This window comes from Dama dama, chromosome 2 (assembly GCF_033118175.1).
Source record: "Dama dama isolate Ldn47 chromosome 2, ASM3311817v1, whole genome shotgun sequence".
Taxonomy (NCBI): domain Eukaryota; kingdom Metazoa; phylum Chordata; class Mammalia; order Artiodactyla; family Cervidae; genus Dama; species Dama dama.
Window position 1 is genome coordinate 32,717,723 of NC_083682.1, and position 16,470 is coordinate 32,734,192.

Below are 16,470 nucleotides of genomic sequence, written 5' to 3' on the forward strand. Positions count from 1 at the left end.
GACTTGTAGTCCTCCCATAGGCTCTTTGTAGCTCCGCGCACTGGGCGTCGAACTCCATCTCCCGGGAGGCATTGCAGTTAGCCGGCCCGCTCCCGCCCCGCCTCCACCAGCGCTCCGGCCGGCTGGCCTTAAAGGGGACGCAGCTTGAGTGGTGGTTCGCGGGGTGGCCCCCGCTCGGCTCCGCCCCTTTCCCCGCACCTCGCCCCTCCCCCCACTTCGCCCCGCAGCCCTGTGGCTACGCCGCTGAGTCGAGCTCCCCAGTTACAGACTTGTGCAGGGCCGGGTGGAGAGGTTGGGCTTTGCAGTGGAAGCAGCATCCCTGCCGTCTGGGACTTGGCGGAGGGCGTCCCCACTCCGGGGGAAGCCAAGGACCCGCCCTGACCTCGCCTGGCCCAGCCTGGCTCCTTCCCGGCCAGAGCTCCCCTCCTTAGGAGCTGACTCCTGAGGCCGGGGCCACCAGGCTTCCGAAGGTAAGAGGGCTGGGGTGTGTGTGCAGGTTGGGGGAGGGAGTGTCTGAACCATCCTTCTGATGGTTCGAGAGCCCGGACACGCGCGTGGAGCTCTGAGAATCCGGGTCTGGGAGGCGGGAGGTCTGGGTGTATAGCGGGCCTGGCTGTGTGACCTTGGGCGAGTAGCTGCCCCTCTCTGGGCCTCAGTCTCCTCCTTCATCAATTGTGTATATAGAGACCCCGCCCCTGCCCCCGCCCCCCTCAGGGTTGAGGGCACCGGCGCCCAGTATATCATGAAGCTCATCGGCCTTCCGTGGGATCCGCAGCCCCAGTCTGGGCTGGGAGCAGGTGCAGTGGTATAACTGGAAGGGGTGGGGTGGGGCCGAGGTGGGTTACAAACTGGGAGCGCCCAAGAGGCCACCTGCGCTTGGAATGGGCTCTGCTATTCTCTGCATTCTCGCCCAGGGCGTACTCCAGCTACAAGAAGCCTTGCGGACAGGAGACCCCGGATATGTCAGCCTGGTGCCCGCTCTTCCAGAAAGCCTGGGGTGGGGGTGGGGGCGCGGCCATCAGAAGTGTGTGAGGGGTGGCCCCCATTGCTTATGTGTTTCTGAGAAGGGAATATATCCCACCTCCTTCCCTTCTCTTCCTCAGTTCCTCTTCGGTAAAACCGTAGTTGGTTTTTACTGATAACCTCTCCCCACCTCCTTTTTTTTTTTTTTCCTTATTTCTTTCGGGGCGACAGTTTGGTGGCCCAAATGAAGGTCTCCTTGTAGTGTGGCAAGGGGATCCTTCCCAGGGCTGCCTTGCATAGAAGTTCAGTTAAAAAATACAGAGAGGAATGCTGCTGTCCAGAGGTCTGAGGGGCCAGGGATAGAGAGCTTCTGGGTGTCAGGAAGGACAGCCTGGTGCTCCGCTTTCCCCTCCCACAAGCAGCTCCAGCACCCAGGGGAGCCAAAGGAGGGAGACTGGGTGTGAGGGTCAAAGAGAAAAGGAAATGGGCTCCTCAGTGCTGGGGCGCTGGGGGGACGGGGGGTTTGGTTGCTGTGCTCCGGCATCTGAAGAGATTTGAGTGAGTCCTTGAAGCACCCTTCCCTGTCCCAGGAGATTCCGTGAGCTTTCTACCTGAGAGTGAACCAGGAACAGTCTTCTTTGTTTGTTTTCTTTTTCTTCAGCTCTGGTTGTTGGGGTAATTTCTAGAATGGCCCATCCAGTGACCTCTGTAGGGGCTCTCTTGGCTGATGTTTTCAGATCCTCAGGGTTGTGGATACGCACGACTGGACCTGCCCAGGGGGCAGTGAATGGACCAAGGGTCAGGCCTGTCCCTGGAAGGAGCTTTTCTAGTGACATCCTTGGTTTTATCTCATCTTGCTGTCACATGTCTCTCGGTCACTTGGCACTCCTTCACCTCTGTGCCCGGTCCTGTGCTGGACACTGGGCACAGATAGGGGAATTGGACCTACTTCCTTCCTCCCAAAAGAGATCCCCACCTGGTGGGGGAGATGGATATAAAATCAATCTGGTTCCACTGCTGAGGGATGAGAGAAGTGAAGATGGCCTTGGGAGGCCAGAGCCCAGAGACTTGAGTTGCAGGGGCATTTGGAAAGGCTTCCCAGAGGGAGGGGTCATGTGACCTGGGTATTGAAAAATGAGTCAGAATTTGCCAGGAGAGAAAAGAGAGAAGCCCTTTCCCAGCAGAGAAAACGTCCCCAAAGTGTCGAGCAGGAAAAAGCCCACTGCCCAAATTCCTGTAGATTCATCACCACCAAATGGAGTTTGTCAAGTTCATCTGTAACCCTGCCCCATATTAGCTTAGTGTCACAGAAAAGACTTGAATGACAGACTCAGGAGTTTGGACTTTACCTTGAAGGGGTTGGGAAAGCCTTGAGGGTTCTGAGGTTTATTAATTAATGAGGTTAATCTGCCAATATTTGCAGGGTGAGTGGGAGAGACCGGCAAGGGATGGGGAAGTGTGACCTGGGGCCCAGGGATGGGGTGAGGCATTGTACACACATGCACACACACACGGTGCTTTGGGGTTGATGAGTGATGGACAGTGGATACATTCAGTCTCTACCATGCAGGAACAGAGACTGTCAATACACTGTGGAAAGGTGGAGGGTCACTTAAGAGGGACAGGTAAAGGGACCTGGGCTTTCCAGGGAAGGGGTCATGATTTTCTTCTCGTGTGCTTTCCCACTCCCTGGAGCAGGCTGGATGTTGCTGGGACTCCCAGGCTGCCCATGTCAGCAGTGAGAGATATAAGCCAAGGGTGTGGGGAGGAGCCGCAGCACTGGCTGGGAAAGGCTAAGGAGTGAGTAGGTGGTCATCTCTCATGTGGGGCTTCATAGGCTCCGAGAGGTGGAAAAACACCAGCCTTGATGGTTGTGGCCACAATGGGGGTAGCAGCTGGACTAGATCTGAAACCTGGACTCTGTACTGGAAACATGCCTCTAGTGGAGGTTCGATTGGGGAAGGGAAAACAGGGATTGGTTAAGAGGCTACTGCACTAGTCCAGGCAAGAGGTAAAAAGGAGCTGATATTGGGCGGGGCTGGAGCTCAGGAGAAAGAATGGAAATGATGAGTTGACATTGAGGGTTAACGGATGAAATTCCTTCTAGAATCAGCTGGATCAGGAGTATGTGTTTTTTTGTCTCCAGACAGTATCAGTTTTGCTTCTCAGTGCAGATGTCCCAAGAATAGACTCTCATATATTTTTCTCATCTATTATCCAGCTCTTGGGGCTTCCCTAGTGGCTCAGATGGTAAAAGAGTCTGCCTGCAATGCAGGAGACCCGGGTTTGATCCCTGGGTTGGGAAGATCCCTTGGAGAAGGAAATGGCAACCCACTCCAGTACTCTTGCTGGAGAGTTCCATGGATGGAGGAGCCTCGCAGGCTACAGGCCATGGGGTCGCAAAGAGTCAGACACGACTGAGCGGCTAACACTGTATCCAGCCCTTGATGTGCCTCATGACTTAAGGGATCTCATTTCCCTGACCGAACCGAGGCCATGGCAGTGAAAGCGCGGAATCCTAACCACTAGCCTACCAGGGAACTTCCTGCCCTTATGTTTTTTTAAATATCTTCTCTCAACCTTATCAGTGGTAGGCTCAGAGTGGTCCCCATTTCCAGATGAGAAGGCTGAGGAGTCCCAGGAGGGACGCACCCAAGGTCACCTGGTGATTCTGAGGCAGAGAACCCGAGTCTTCTACCCTGACGCAGGCTTTTCTGGGGGAGGGCACGGCTGCTGCTTGCCGCTGCATTTGGCATGGGGCAGGTGCCTCTTGGGTCAGAGCCAGCGTTGGCAGGGCGTATCCTCCTCCAGAGCCTAGAAGGAACGTAGCTCCCTCCCGTCCCCCCGCCCCCCACACACACCGAGGAGTGCTGGCAGTCTGCTGCTTCCCCCCAGAGAGGCCGAGTGCAGGTTCTAATCCCACCCTGCCAAGGCGCGTCTTTGTCCCTTGTTGGTTCTCAGCTTCCCCACCCGTGCCGTGGGGAGAGCAGGCATTGTTCTGCCTCCCTTCTGTGGCCTGGGATGGGTCAGGTGAGGCGCATGCCTCTAAAAACCCCGTTGCATGAATGCATCCAAGATACTCCTGAGTGGGTTTGTTGGTGACCGTGGTGACAGCTGACCTCAGACTGCCTGCGTGGGAGTGGGGGCGGGCAGGCAGGGCTTGCCGGAGTGGTCAGGCCACAGACTGCTAGAGGCTGCAGGGCTGGCCTTGGAGATCACACCCTTGCAGAATGGTTCCACTGACCGAGCTCCCAGCTGCCAGGCCCAGACCACCTTATGCGGCAGGTATCAAACAGAACAATAGGAAATTGCCAGCCTCTGATCCCTTGCTTTGTTTGGGTTCAAACTGATATCATTTATCCCCATTTTACAGAAAAGAGGCTCATGCTATTATGTGGTCAAGGTCACACAATGAGTTGCAGGACTAAATGGAATTTATTCCAGGTCACACTTGAATGCAGGACTCCTAGTTCCTAGTTTGATTTTCTTCCTACTTCCAGAGCCTTCCTTAGCGTCAGAACTCTATTTACGCCTGCCCCAGGTCTTTTTCCTCCACACATGATGTCAATATCTCATTGATTAGGATTTCTCCTTGGTTGCCTGAACACCAGGGTTTCTTGGCATCCTGTGTTGAAAGTATTAAGTCCACTAGTTGGAGGCTAGGGGTTTGGGGGATGGTCTGCAAGGGACTGCCCAGGAAAGAGAGGACCAGAGCTGAAGGTAGACCCATTTTTAAAGACACTTTTAAAGGCCTTTTGAGAGCATGCCTTATGTTGTCACTCCTCCAATGCATCTGTCTCCACCGCCGGACTGGAATCTCCTAAGGGCGAGGACTTTGCTTCTAAAGCAAAAAGCATTGACACTTTCTGAGTGCTTTCTTGTGCCCAGCACCGTGCTAAGGCCTTTATATTTGTCTTCACAACAGCCCTACAGGGTGGAAATAGAGGCTCAGAGAGCCTCTATCATTCTGGATGGTAAGCAGAATGGGTTCCGGATGACTCTCAAAGAATAAGGTGTAACACCATTCCAGGTTTGGGGCATATGAACTTGTACTAAATACTCAGGTGATTCTGAAGCAATGAGGCTAACATTCAGGAACCACTATCTGTGCCCTCTAACCACGGTAAACTCCTCAGGGGCATCTACTCTGCAGTGACCGGTCCCTGCCTGGAGGAGCTCAGAGTCTGGTGAGAGAGAGAGAAATGAGCCCATTACATTGTAACACTTGTAGTATTGGAGGTTTGGTCTCAGTGGAGAGCTGGGACAGAGAAGGGAGTGTCTCCATAGGGCCTGGCACATAGTTGGGGGTCCCACAGTATCTGTGGCTTTGAATAAAAGTTTCTGGCCCATCATCTATGAAATTTCTGGCATGTCTTCACACCTACTCCAGGTCTTGAGAATAGTTGTTACTGACCCAATAAGTTTAATTAAACAATTAGCCTTATACTGGGTCCTGCCTAGTGTGGGATTAAACAAAAGAAGCAAAGAAGTGATCCTGCCTTTTAGGACCTGAACCTGTGGGAACCAGCATGAGAGTCAGGAATCAAAGTGGGTCAGTTTAGGATGAAGTCTTCCAGAAAACAGCTCAAATGGAGAAGGGCAGAGGTAAGTCCATTTTGGCTCAGAGGAATAAAGGCAGCAGCAACTCACAGCACACACTGCATCTGCTCATTCGGCAGATCCCTACTGTGTGCCAGGTACTGTGCTAGGTGCTGGGGATACTGCGGTGAACAAAGCCTGACTTGCTTCCTGCCCTCAGGAACCTATATATTAGTATAGTGCAGGAGGATGACCCCAACGGAGTAATCATGATTAGTGCTCTAAAGGAGGATAGGATGCTCTGAAACTGCTAACAGGGGTGTTTGACCCATACAAGGACGTCAGGCAGGCCCTCCATGAGGAAGAAGTTGCAGCTGAGAGGTTTGTAGTGTTATCCAACCAGGGAGGGGTGGGACGAGCAAATGCAAGCGCCCAGTGGCAGGGAGGACACAGCCCAGAGTGAGGGGTGGATGTGGGCTGAGGCTCTGGAGGTAGCAGGGACCCCTGTGCAGGGCTGAGCACAGAGATGAGGTGCTCTGCCTTGGTGGAGGAGATTCAAATCTGTACAACGCGGCACTGTGTGATCCCAGCTGCAATGGAGGAAGTGGCCACAGGTGGCTGTAGGAATCCAGGTGAGGGGTGAATTCAGGCCTGGAGGTCCAGGGAGTTCTCATTAAGGTCTGGGTGTTTTAAGTGGGCTTTAGAGGAAAAACAGGACTTTGCCTGGTTGTATGAATATGTGTTCATGGTGGAGGTCTTGGGAGATGGGATGTTTCAGGCGAAAGGCACAGTGGACACAGAGGAAAAGGGTAGGTCATTTGAGAAAGAGCAAGAAGCTGACTGGGGGCAGAATAAAGTGTGCAGGGATCTCTGGAAGAAGCCCTGTCAGCCCTCCCTTCCTGGACGAGTGATCTGTGTGTGCTCACAGCTCATCTTCCCGCAGGACATGACTTGGCCAGGGCTCTGGACAGCAGCCTCTAGTTCCAGCTCTTAGCTGCCTTGCCAAGAATGGTCGAGGTGGTCAGGGAGGCCCGGGGGTGGGGGGCCGGAGGCAAAGGGGCGGAGGAAAGGGGAAGGCTCAAGATGTTGGCTTTGTGAGATGTATCAGCAATAATTACAACCCACTGGGGCTTATTATGTGCCATGCATTGTGCTTTTATCTCATTAGGATACCTCCCAGGGACTTCGGCATCCTTGCCCCATTTCACGGTTGGGGAGCTGGGGGGCCCAGAAAGGTTGAGCTGCTCGCCCCCAAGTCTCAGCACGCAGGGGACCACGTTGCGGTGGGGGGGGGGGGGGCTCGGTTCTGTCGGGCAGATTGTGACCCTGCTCCCTGTCCCCCGCAGCCTGGCCACCATGGACAAGATCCTGGAGGCCGTGGTGACATCATCATACCCGGCGAGCGTGAAGCAAGGGCTCGTGCGGCGCGTGCTGGAGGCGGCGCGGCAGCCGCTGGAGCGCGAGCAGTGCCTGGCGCTGCTGGCGCTGGGTACGCGCCTCTACGTGAGCGGCGCCGACGAGCTGCCCCGCCGCGTGGGCTGCCAGCTGCTGCACGTGGCCGGCCGCCACCACCCGGAGGTCTTCGCCGAGTTTTTCAGCGCGCGCCGCGTGCTGCGCCTCCTCCAGGGAGGCACCGGGCCGCCGAGCGCCCGCGCGCTAGCCTGCGTACAGCTCTGCCTGCAACTGCTGCCCGAGGGGCCCGGGGCCGACGAGGTGTTCGCGCTGCTGCGGCGCGAGGTGCTGCGCACGGTGTGCGAGCGCCCGGGCCCCGCGGTCTGCGCGCAGGTGGCGCGGCTGCTGGCGCGGCATCCGCGCTGCGTCCCCGACGGCCCTCACCGCCTGCTCTTCTGCCAGCAGCTTGTGCGCTGCCTCGGGCGCTTTCGCTGTCCGGCCGAGGGCGAGGAGGGCGCCGTGGAATTCCTGGAGCAGGCCCAGCAGGTGAGCGGGCTCCTGGCGCAGCTGTGGCGCGCGCAGCCCGCCGCCATCCTGCCCTGCCTCAAGGAGCTCTTCGCCGTCATCTCCTGCACAGGTGCGTGTGCCCTGGGGCCGCAGTGGGGCCCGTGCGTGCAGTCTTCTGCGTGGTGCGCCCCCTTGGCGGTGTGGTGTATGCATGCTAGTGCACAGGGGTGTGTGTGGGGATGTGCTGTGTTCATTTACTTAGCAGGCCCCTCCTGAGCTCCTGCGGGTGGAGGTGGGGGCTCCGATCCTGTGGTCTGCTCAGTCTGGCCTGGAGGAGTTGGGGGAGGGGGATGAGTGAGTCAACAGGAAGCGGGGGTGGTCATCATGCTCTGTGGGTCAGGTGCGTTTCCAAGTGATGATTTTTGAGGCTGGCCTTGAGAGTTGGGTAGCGCCAGGCAGCAGGGGTAGATCGAGACGTGATGGAGCCTGTCCCTGTCAACTGTGAATTGTAAATCTTGGCCCTCTGTTGACAGCTGTGGAAATTGGACTGTAGTTTAAATGACTAAAATAAAATTTGTGCCTTCCCTGATTATAGGGTTGTTCATGGGAAAGGAAGGGAATGCACCTGGCAGGAGGAGGAACCAAGGCTGGGTGTGTAAGGACCTAGGTCTTTCATACAATTGGACAACAAATTTTGATGACTAATTTTTTTTTTTTTTTTTAATGTCTATTCGGTTCACCTGGAATGTCCTCCCTCCCCTCAAGTCACATTGCTCTCCTTCCTGTTCTTTCCAGCTGCACTGTTAACTAAGGGCCTTAGGCGTAGTTAGGGGTTAGTACTTTTTTCTTTGCCCAGCTCAGGGCCAAAGCAGTGCCAGTGAAGGTCTGTTGAGTGAATGAGCTAAGATGAGAAAGAGGCCGGGATGCTGTAGGAGGCAAGGAGGTGGCCCCGATGTGCTCTTTGCACAGGGCCCCTAGTTCCTTGGCAGCATGAAGGACATGGGGTGCTAGGGGAGGTGTGGGCCCCATTTGTCATCTAAGCTCAGCCCCGGCCCCTGTTCCAGAGGAGGAGCCACCGTCTAGCGCCCTCGCCAGTGTGGTCCAGCACCTCCCATTGGAGCTCATGGATGGTGTCGTCCGGAACCTCAGCAATGATGACAGTGTGACGGACTCCCAGATGCTGACTGCCATCAGCAGGTGGGCTGAGAGACAAGTGGTGGTCAGGTCTCTCCCTGTGTCCTAGAAGCCCCTTCCACTGGGTGGGATTGCTGGGCTAGATTTAGTGTCAGAGGGCTCAGGCCCTCGTGCTTGTCCAGTCCATCCATCCTTCTTTGAGCCCTTCCTGTGCCTGGTCCAGGGCTGGGTGTGGGAGACACAGAGAGCTTTGCTCTAGTGATGCTCTTGGGCTGGATAACAGCTCTGTGACCCTAGACCAGTCAGTGGACTCTCTGAGCTTCAGTTCTCCTGTCTGTAATAGCAGAGGTAGTATAAGACGTTGTCAGGCTCCCATGGGGTCAATGGTAGGAGATAAAAGTACTTTATGAAAGTACTTTCTGAGTTTGGCAAGTATGGTAAACAGAGTTTGGGTACTTTTCAGCTCACAGAGCTCTTGCACATCCCCAACCTCATTTGAACATCATCACACCTGTGATCTAGCCACATCTGCCTGGCCAGTGATCTCAGAATATGACACCTACCCTCCTGCCTGCGGGCCTTTGGCTCTGCAGACTCCATCTGCCTGGCATCCCGCCTCCCCCTACCATTCTTTCCATTCCTGTGTGCAGATCCACTGTCTCCTCCATTGGGCCTTCCCGGATTCCTTGTCTTTAGTGGGTGAGAGAGTGGGCTCTAGAAGTAAACTGCCTGAGTTCAAGTCCTGGCTCTCCCACTTCTGGCCTGTGTGATTCTGGTCAAGTTACTCAACCCCTCTATGCCTCAGCGTCCTCATGTGTAATTTGTAGTATAATTGGACCCATCTTACAGGGTTGTTGTGAGGGTTGAATTAGGTAAAATGAGATGTTATATGGTGCCTAGAATAGTGCCGTGGTAGCTGTTACTACCATATTTACTACTTCTTTGCTTTTCTTTGTAGCGGGAGGTACCGAGTATAAAAATAATGATATTAGTGCTTTTTTTCCCGAGTACCCACTGTGTGGTAGCTTCATGCTCAGTGCATGCAGGTGTTATCTTGTGGGGGGTCACATGGGTTAATACATGTAAGGCAGAGCAGTGCCCGTTGCGGAATGAATAAATGCGGTTAGCCATTGTTATCTCTTGATCCATACAACAACCCTGTGAGGTAGGTGTCGTCTCTATTTGACAGAGGAAGAAACTGAGGCTAAAGAGAGTAATTGACTTGCTCCAGGTCACAAGTAAAGGTTTGCTGGAGCCAGAGCTTCTGGCCTGGGGGCAGTACTTCTCCTGCCATTGGGCCCCACAGTCCAGGCAGAGACAGCTGAAAGCCCTGTCCTGCCACCGCAGCGCAGCGTGTGCGGGGTGAGGTTTGGGTCGCTGAGAGGGCCCGGCTCCCCCCCTGCTGGGCTGGGAGCCCCAGTCTCTGCCAGGTGCCTGTGCTCGGCTCGTTTGTAGTTCCCCAAGGTGTCCTGTTCATCCCCCAGATCCCAGGGCTGTCTGGTGTAGGTGTGAGTCAGTGTGGGGGGATCTCAGGTCAGTCTGGCTGGTCCCTGGGCTGCCCCCTCCCAGGCATTTGGGACTCCGGTCCTTGTGTCACTGTCACTCCCCTCACCAGGATGATCGACTGGGTGTCCTGGCCCCTGGGGAAGAATATTGACAAGTGGATCATTGCACTGCTGAAGGGTCTGGCCGCTGTTAAGAAGTTCAGCATCTTGATCGAGGTTTCACTCGCCAAAATTGAGAAGGTTGGTGGGCCCCTGTCCTAGCCCTGGCCTCTGGCCTTTCCCGCTAGTCTCTTGCCAGGGGCAGTGCAGGTCTGGGAGCCAGAGCACTGAGGCTCCCACCCAAGCTCACTGTGACCTGGGACAATTCACTGCTTTCCTCTGGGCCTCAGGTTTCCCCCATTCATTCCTCTGACTCTTCATTCAAGTGTGTGTGTCTATCACTTTTGGTCCATCCATCCATCAGATGTCTAACCGTCTTGCTGTCCGTTTCACCGGCTGTCCATCCACCCGAGTCTGTGAGCTCCTCTGTGTTCTTGCTCCCTCATGGGTCTGCTGCTTTGACTCCGGCGTCTCTGGCCCCCTTTCAGGCCTGTGGCTACACTTGGCCCTGGGTGGCCCAGGTCTGGGGGACTCCTGACCAGGGTTTTTTTTTCCAGGTTTTCTCCAAGCTTTTATATCCCATTGTCCGAGGTGCCGCCTTGTCCGTCCTCAAGTACATGCTCCTGACCTTCCAGCACTCCCATGAGGCCTTCCATCTGGTAACGACCCCTGCATGTTGCTCCGAGGATGGGTGGGTGGCCCTGCAACCCCCACTGGTCTGGCTAGAGGCCAGATGTGCTCTCTCTGTTGGGGCTTAAGGAGTTGGGGCTTGAAGGCTAAGACCTCCAAGTCCTGGTTATTAGCACTGGAAGAGACTTGAGATCCAATTTTACAGATAGAAAACTGAGGGCAAAGAGTGTGTGTGATGCTCCCCCTGGGCCCTGAGTAGAGTGACAGGCCTAGAATGATGGCAGCGGTGTTTCTTGGGTGCCAGCTATGTGGCAGGCACAGTGCTAAGGACATTACACATGTTCGTTCAGTTTACTCCCAGAGTAGCCCCAAGACATTTTTGTTTTGTCATTTTCTCCATTTTTCAACTGAAGAAACCGCAGATTATGGAAATTAGATTGCATGTCGCAGGCACACTGCTGGTGAGTGGTACAGGGAAGATTCCAGCTGAGTTGGTCTGTCTCCTGACCCAACGTCCCTCCTAAACCCCGCTGTCCGTCAGCACCCAGAAGGCCTGTCCTCAGCTTTGGGCCTTCTCGGCTGCCTTCTGGGCCCTCCCTTGGGAAGAGCAGCCTGCAGCCCTGCAGAAGGGGCCTGGGATTCTTGTGGCCCTTGGTCAGTGCCAAAACATCATTCTTCTGACTTGTGCAGTGGGAAAAGCACCGAACCAGGGACTGGGGTTGCGTGGGGTTGAGTCTCAGCTTTGCCATTGACCACATGTGGTGACCTTGGGCCCGACACTAGCTCTCAGAGCCTGGGTTGGGGGTAAACCCCTAGGTTGGTGGAACAGGGTTAGATGAGGTCACATTTGTCATAGCCTGTTACACCCAAGGCACTTGATATTACATATATATAGATATAGATGTAGATATATATATTTTTAAATTTTCATCCTTCTCCTGGGCTCCCCTGCCCCCAGTTTCTGTGGCCTGACTCTTTCATCCCTGGTATATTATGGTGTGGCTTCTCTATAGGTTTGAAAGTTAACACTCTGTAGCACAGAGGGAAAAAAATGGGCTTTGGGTTCAGACAGCAACTTCTGCCATAACCCATGGTGAAGTCCTTGGCAAATTGCATCACCTCTCTAATTTAATTTCTTTATCTATAAGATGGGGAGAGTAATCGCCACATGTCACCGTGAGGAGGAAGTACTTCACACGTTAAACGTTTGCTGCCACTCCTGCTCTGTCAGAGCTGCCCCCAGCTGACCACACTGTGGCCCCAGCATCCCTCCTGGGTGACAGAGTAAGCCGGGTCACTCTGGCCTTCGGGCTCTTCGGGCACATCGGTTGGCTGATACTTGGTAGCCTGCCCTCAGCTGTGAGCAGGGAACTGTTTGTCCCATTAAATAGATGATGAGACTGAGGCAGAGTATCCAAGGTCGTGTGTGTTGTAGAGAGTCACCTGCCTGCAGAGCTTAGAGCCCCATGCAGGTAAGGGGCACAGTGGTCAGGCGGGCACACCTCCCTGCTTTTAAGAAGCTCTGGTGCTTCCAGCATTGACCACCACCCCACAAGTCAGGTGGGGAACCTGTGCTGACTCACCCTCCTTTGCTGTCTCAGCTCCTCCCTCACATCCCCCCAATGGTGGCGTCTCTGGTCAAGGAGGACTCCAACTCGGGGACCAGCTGCCTGGAGCAGTTGGCAGAGCTGGTCCACTGCATGGTGTTCCGGTTTCCCGGCTTCCCGGATCTGTATGAACCCGTCATGGAGGCCATCAAGGTGAGCGACAGTCCCCACTGTGCCCACGCCCCGCTCTGACAAAGGTGCCGTTTGGGCTTTGCTCAAGGCCACACTGCAGCTTGGTGGCAGCTGTCCATTCTTCTGCCCTTGACTGTCTCCTGTCGTCTCCCCCGGCCCATCTTGTGCTTTAGGCACCCTGAGCCACCTGCCATTCCCCTAGATGGATCCTCCGGTCTTGATTGTTCTGAGCCTTTGTACGTGCCAATCACTCTAACTTAAACTCCTCTCTTGTTCTGCCTGGATCACTCCTGCTCCTCCTCCTAAGCCTTCTTGGAGGCTCTGCTTAAGGGTTACCTCCCTCAGGAAGCCTTCCCTGATGACTCTGAGTGACCGCCCCCCCCCCCCCCCCCACCCCGCCCCAGCCCTGCCCCTTGTCTGGATCATGGCCTCTTTGAGCTTCCGCAGCCCTCGTACATCCCTCTGCCACACATCGTCACTGTTTGTCTGTGTGTTGGTCTGCTGTTAGGCTGAACACTCTCGGAGCAGACATGCCCTACTCTGTGCCAGGCCCAGGCTGGGAACTGGGGATGCAGGCATGAGGCAGATCAAATCTCCTCCCTTTGAGGAGCTCACAGCCTAGTGGGGTGACGGACGTGTTTACCCATAACTCTGACCTAAGCAGCTTATGAAATGCCTGTGAGGATCAGCCCAAGAGCAGTGAGGAGGCAGAGGAGGGACAGATCTCCTCCAGTCAGAGGAGGAAGCTGCAAGGAAGAAAGGGCTTCTGACCCAGCTTCATCTGAACAGCTAGGACAATAACCAGTGTTTGTAGCTAGAGTCACACTTGCCAGTGTCTTCCAATACATTCTGTCTTCTGTTGCTTACTAGAAACCTATGAGGCAGGTGCTGTTGTTTCAGTTTCATAGATGAGGAAAATGAGACTCTGAGAGGTGTGGTGTTTTATTCACAGTCATGGAGATAGTGAGAATTGCAGCCAGGGCGCGGGGTTGCCGAGCCCTTTCCCACTGTGTGATTCAGAGGACAGGTTCAAGTGTGGGTGACGGATGTCCAGGTAGGTGGTGATCCTTTTAGGACCTCTGATCTGACTTCCATTTCTGTAACACAGCAGATAAGTAACCTGAGAAGTGTCCCATTGCCAAACACCTAGAAATGCTTGTTAAAATATAACATCTTTTTAAGTATATAGCTGAGCTTGCAAGAGAGTAAGTGGGGATCCACAGGGGCTGAAAGGAAGAGACAACCAAATTCCAGAGTGGTGAATGAGAGGTGATATTCTTTTGCCATGGGGTGGGAAGGGAGGTTGGGTGAGATGGCCAACCTCAGTCCCCTGGGGCATGAGCTGGTGGGGACAGGAGTTGAGGTTAGGGCCAGCGCCCAGGAGGGAGTTAGTATCAAGGGGCCCCTGTAATTCAGGACCCAAGAAAGGCTTTACTATTAGCAAAATGATGTTCTATAAAAAATGCACATGGTCCCAGATAGACATCAAGGAAAGTTCTCTGGCTTGGATTGGGAAAAAAGAAATTTGTCGTCACTGGACTGCTCTCATGTGGTTTTAGGGGTTCACGTTCTTATCTTTTTTTTGCAGTTATGGGACCCCTTAAGCTCAGATACTAACACTGAAAGTAGTCATAAGCTTGTAATACCCAAGGGTTCCTAATAAAAGCAGGAAAGAAACCGCTTTCAAGCCACAAAGATAAAATTCTACTCAAGATGAGTTTATAATCCCCAGATTACAAAACACACAAGGGAACAGTCCACCATGAATGAGAGTTGGTAAACACAACAAACATTTACCTGGCATTTACTTGGATTTTCTCAGTTCTTCCAGTTGAGCATGAGAAAGAGTTTGTTTGTTTGTTTGTTTTTAAAAAGTCAGAACTAGCCAACAGCAGAAGCAACTGCCTTGTTAGATCATGAGCTCCTTGGCACTGGAGGTGGTTGAGCAGAGGAGACAGGGCTCAGACTTGTTGGAAATGACTGTTCCTCTGAGCTTCTGATGGGCAGGGACCGTGTTGTTTTGATCTGTGTGTCTAATAAGTGAATGAATGAACAGGACTGTGGTGTGACGTATGGTATCATGGAGGTGTGAACAAAGAGGGAGCAAGGCCCTGAACTGGGCACCAGAGGAAGCTCACGCTGAGGGAGACCCAGGTTTTGCACACTGGAGGCTATGGTCTGATCCAGGGGGCGAGGGGAGACTGCAAATACCTATGCAACTATCTGTAGGCAGTTAAGCTCTATAAGACAGGTGTAGACAGTGTGAGGGCCCCCTCTTGAGAAGATTATGGAAAGTCTTCTGGAGAGGGGATATAGGAGTTAGAGCTTGAGGGACAGGAACTGGGAGGAGGAGGCCAGGGGATAAGGTGTGGGAGCAAGAACGTGCATGTCCAGTTTGGTGGAAGGGAGGCGAGATGAGAAGATGAGCAGAAAATGAGGCTGAGTGACTGCTTGGTCCAGCAGATCTGGGCTTCTCAACATCTCCTCTGAAGTACTTGACCCCAGAAGAGGGGACTTACCCCAAGCAGCCTGACATAAGCTCAGTTTCTATAAAATCTCATGTCATCTCAAAGATTCAAGTATATACTTCATAATTATAAATATCTGTTTTAATAGAAACATATTTTTCTTCCTTGGATTTTAGCTAATATAGATCTAGGAAGATGTGTGATAGTTGTGTGGCTTTGACTACCCTTTGGTACAAGCCAGTTTGAGAGGCAAAGTCTGCAAAGTATTAATAGGATTTATTGTTTATAAAATTCTTCCACATTTTATTCATCCTTTGAATTGTTGTTTTTTAGTTGCTAAGTCATGTCAGACTCTCTGCAACCCCACTGACTGTGGCCTGCCAATCTCCTCTGTCTATGGGATTTTGCAGGCAAGAATACTGGTGTGGGTTGCCATTTCCTCCTCCAGGGAATCTTCCCGACCTCTGTATACAGGCACCTTTATAAATTCTGGAAAGTTCTCTCACTTAGGCAGTTGTCTTAAGTTATGGCAGTTTCTCTGGGGGCTGTGGTCCTTGCTGAGGGAGCTACATTTTATGTTGATTTATAGTAACAGGAGGAGCTTGAAAGTTATTTGAAAGTTTTTGTTTTATTCTCTTTATTCTCCTATGAGTACAAGTTACCTTCTTTGGGAAAAATGACATTTGAATTTTTTTCTAGTGTGGATATTTTTGCATTTTGTGGTATCTGTTTTGGGGGAGCAGGGAGTGTTGGTTCTGTCTTTTTGTCCCTATTTGTTCATGTTGTGTGTGGGGTGGGGTTGGATTTGGGATAGTAGGAAGAAAAAAGAAGGGACTACAAAGTTACTGAGCCCCTAGCTTCTTTTCTTTGGGTTTCTTTGGTGGCTCAGCTGGTAAAGAATCTGCCTACCAGTGCAGCAGACTCAAGAGACATGGTTTCGATCCCTGGGTCAGGAAGATCCCTCGGAGAAGGAAATGGCAGCCCACTCCAGTATTCTCACCTGGAAAATTCCATGAACCAGAGGAGCCTGGCTGGCTACAGTCCATGTGGTCGTAAAGAGTTGGACACGACGGAGCACACATGCCTAGCTTCTTACCTCAGGCACCTCCTATATTTTTACTATCTGTGGGAGGTGACTGACTAATCTGATAAATTATCTGATAAACAGTCGTGGGAAATGAGTGAGCAAATGTATTAAACCACTGCTTGAGCCCTACCTTTTGCAGTGATGAGGGCTGCTAAGCTGGTTTGAAGCTCAGGAACCTTAGACGAATCTAGGAACTGTGCTAGAAAGATCTGGAAATAAGAACGGGGCTAGTGGAACTGTCGTGACTATCACCTAAATCTACTGAATAATACTGCATTATTATGCTTAGGTGTTTTTCTTTAGACTATGTCATCCTTAGAGCCAGTGCTTTGGTTCTACTGTCTTCAGTGCTGCTGTCCGGTGTGAAAAAGGGTAGTGAATGGTAAGGTGTGCTACTCCCTGGACCT

The 16,470-nt window shown here is 53.0% G+C and overlaps 1 protein-coding gene across 1 annotated transcript in view; it reads left to right on the forward strand.

The window, feature by feature from the left end:
* The first annotated feature begins 192 nt into the window (after window positions 1–192).
* Window positions 193–16,470, forward strand: part of USP35 (ubiquitin specific peptidase 35) — a 69,454-nt gene continuing 53,176 nt past the window's right edge. Inside the window, exons 1-6 of the mRNA XM_061168372.1 lie at window positions 193–470; window positions 6,849–7,531; window positions 8,466–8,598; window positions 10,151–10,280; window positions 10,697–10,798; window positions 12,371–12,529. Coding sequence (XP_061024355.1) covers window positions 6,859–7,531; window positions 8,466–8,598; window positions 10,151–10,280; window positions 10,697–10,798; window positions 12,371–12,529 — 1,197 coding nt within the window. The 5' untranslated portion in view covers window positions 193–470; window positions 6,849–6,858. The remainder of the gene's footprint in view (window positions 471–6,848; window positions 7,532–8,465; window positions 8,599–10,150; window positions 10,281–10,696; window positions 10,799–12,370; window positions 12,530–16,470) is intronic.